Source organism: Echinops telfairi, unplaced genomic scaffold, assembly GCF_000313985.2.
Source record: "Echinops telfairi isolate 266 unplaced genomic scaffold, ASM31398v2 ScPeMD7_9;HRSCAF=40, whole genome shotgun sequence".
NCBI classification, from domain to species: Eukaryota; Metazoa; Chordata; class Mammalia; order Afrosoricida; family Tenrecidae; genus Echinops; species Echinops telfairi.
Window position 1 is genome coordinate 57,984,906 of NW_022103906.1, and position 1,857 is coordinate 57,986,762.

At 40.2% G+C, this 1,857-nt stretch overlaps 1 protein-coding gene across 2 annotated transcripts in view; it reads left to right on the forward strand.

Moving 5' to 3' along the window:
• Positions 1 to 1,857, forward strand: part of ACSL1 (acyl-CoA synthetase long chain family member 1) — a 43,980-nt gene that overhangs the window by 19,330 nt on the left and 22,793 nt on the right. For both annotated transcript variants that reach the window (XM_004696141.3, XM_004696142.3), the window contains exon 4: positions 1,746 to 1,847. In XM_004696141.3, the coding sequence (XP_004696198.1) occupies positions 1,746 to 1,847 (102 nt within the window). The remainder of the gene's footprint in view (positions 1 to 1,745; positions 1,848 to 1,857) is intronic.

The window sequence follows — 1,857 nt, forward strand, 5'->3', positions numbered from 1 at the left end:
CAAAAAAATCATTGGGGTTTCTGAAGATGGTGATCTATACTATCAGAGGACTTCAAAAAGTCCACAGACAAATGGAGTAACAAGATAATGGAATTTTCCCACAAACTTTTTTAAAGCCCCATCTCTCAGAGACTGCCCAAGATGTAAAACTGGACTTAACTGAAGCCAACTTTAGATTGCTACATGAAAGTCATTTTTCCTCCCACTAGTCCCCACAGGTTGCCACTGATTTACGATGTACCGTGATAGACTGTGTTTACAACCATCCTTTCTTGGTGGGGGGACATCTTATCCTTAGTAATATGTACCACATACATGTAGTAGCATGTGATTTGCTTGTATTATTCTCAGATGTAATATTTCCAATCACCAACGAAAAAGCTATTATTTTCAAAAAGACTCATAAATAAAAAAATAAAATAAGACTGATAATAAAAGACAGTATAAATGAAAACCTTTAAAGAAAAACATCCAGGTTGCTTGGAACTGACTCACAAGGGAGGAATACATTGGGAACTACCTGGAATTTTGAGCTTTTTCTTGGCCAAAACCCCCGTTGAGGTCGTTTGAGGGAAGATCTAGGCCCTTTTTCTAGACGCAGAGATGTATGCGAGTCATGCTAAGAAGTTGCGCGAACAATCGCCAGCAGTTCCCAGGTTAAGTGTTTCTTAAATGTAAGCGCGTGAACTAGGGTAATGAACGCGTTAATGCTGATGCTAATTCTTGCTGCCTCTGGTGGCCATAGGTGGGACAGGGACGGTGCAGGGTTCCAGCACAGGGCCGGGTGTGGCTTTGTTGACTCTGGGTGTGGGTAGGTGTACACACTTGAGCATTCACCAACTGCAAAAATAAGAAAAGAACTCCAAAGCTGGGTTGTTTTTGTTTTTGTTCAAATTGTACTCTTTTTGGGGTGGCCATGTGAAAAGGATAGATAGAGGGTATATATAGAAATTGACTGTCCCGTTGAATTTCTGTGGCTCCACCTAGTTAACGTAGATGTGGTAGTGAAAATATACTCTTGTGTATTTACTTATTTAACATGATTGTAGAAGTCTGCTAAATTAGGTATGGTCTTCATAGATGTAATATTGGTTAGATACAAGTATACAGCATTTTCTCAGAAATTCACCATTGCTTTCTGATGAGCCATTAGTCTGTTTCCTTCCCTCTCTCAGAGGTGAGCATTTGTTGGTCATTTTGGAAACCAACATAAAGAGGACTTAAAAGACAACCCTTTGTCCTATGATTGATTTTCCCCCCTAAGAACATATTCTCAGGAATGGAATTGTATAGTCAATGATAAAAGCTTACTCTTGTTTTTTTAAACCTACTCTTTAAAAAATTGTTGTTTCTGTGTATATGCAAAATGACATGTTTTGCTCTCTTGCTGTTCTTTATAATAAAAACATCCTATCATGCTGTTTCTTTCATATGTTTTTTCAAAAGCCAAAATATTACAAAGAACGATGTAAGAACCCCTGACATAGCATCCATGGCCTGCAGCTGTTGGAGTGAAATTAATTGGCTTTGCAGAAGGAAGACGTTCTTAATAGTGAATTCTGGTGCACAAAACCTTTTCTTTTTTTAACACAAAAAATGTATACGTGAGGAATACCTGCTCGTTCCTCCTCCCTTCTCTGTGCAGCCCAGCTCGCTCACTGAGAGTCTAGGCCTGTCCACTCCTCAAAGGGAAGCTTTGTGACTCAAGACCGGGCCTCTGCTGATTTCCTATCTCGCCATTTTAGGTTGCAGAAATGTCTGAATGTGTGGGCTCGGCGCTGATCCACAAGGGCTTCAAGGCCTCCCCGGACCAGTACGTTGGCATCTTTGCTCAAAACAGACCTGAGGTATAACCAT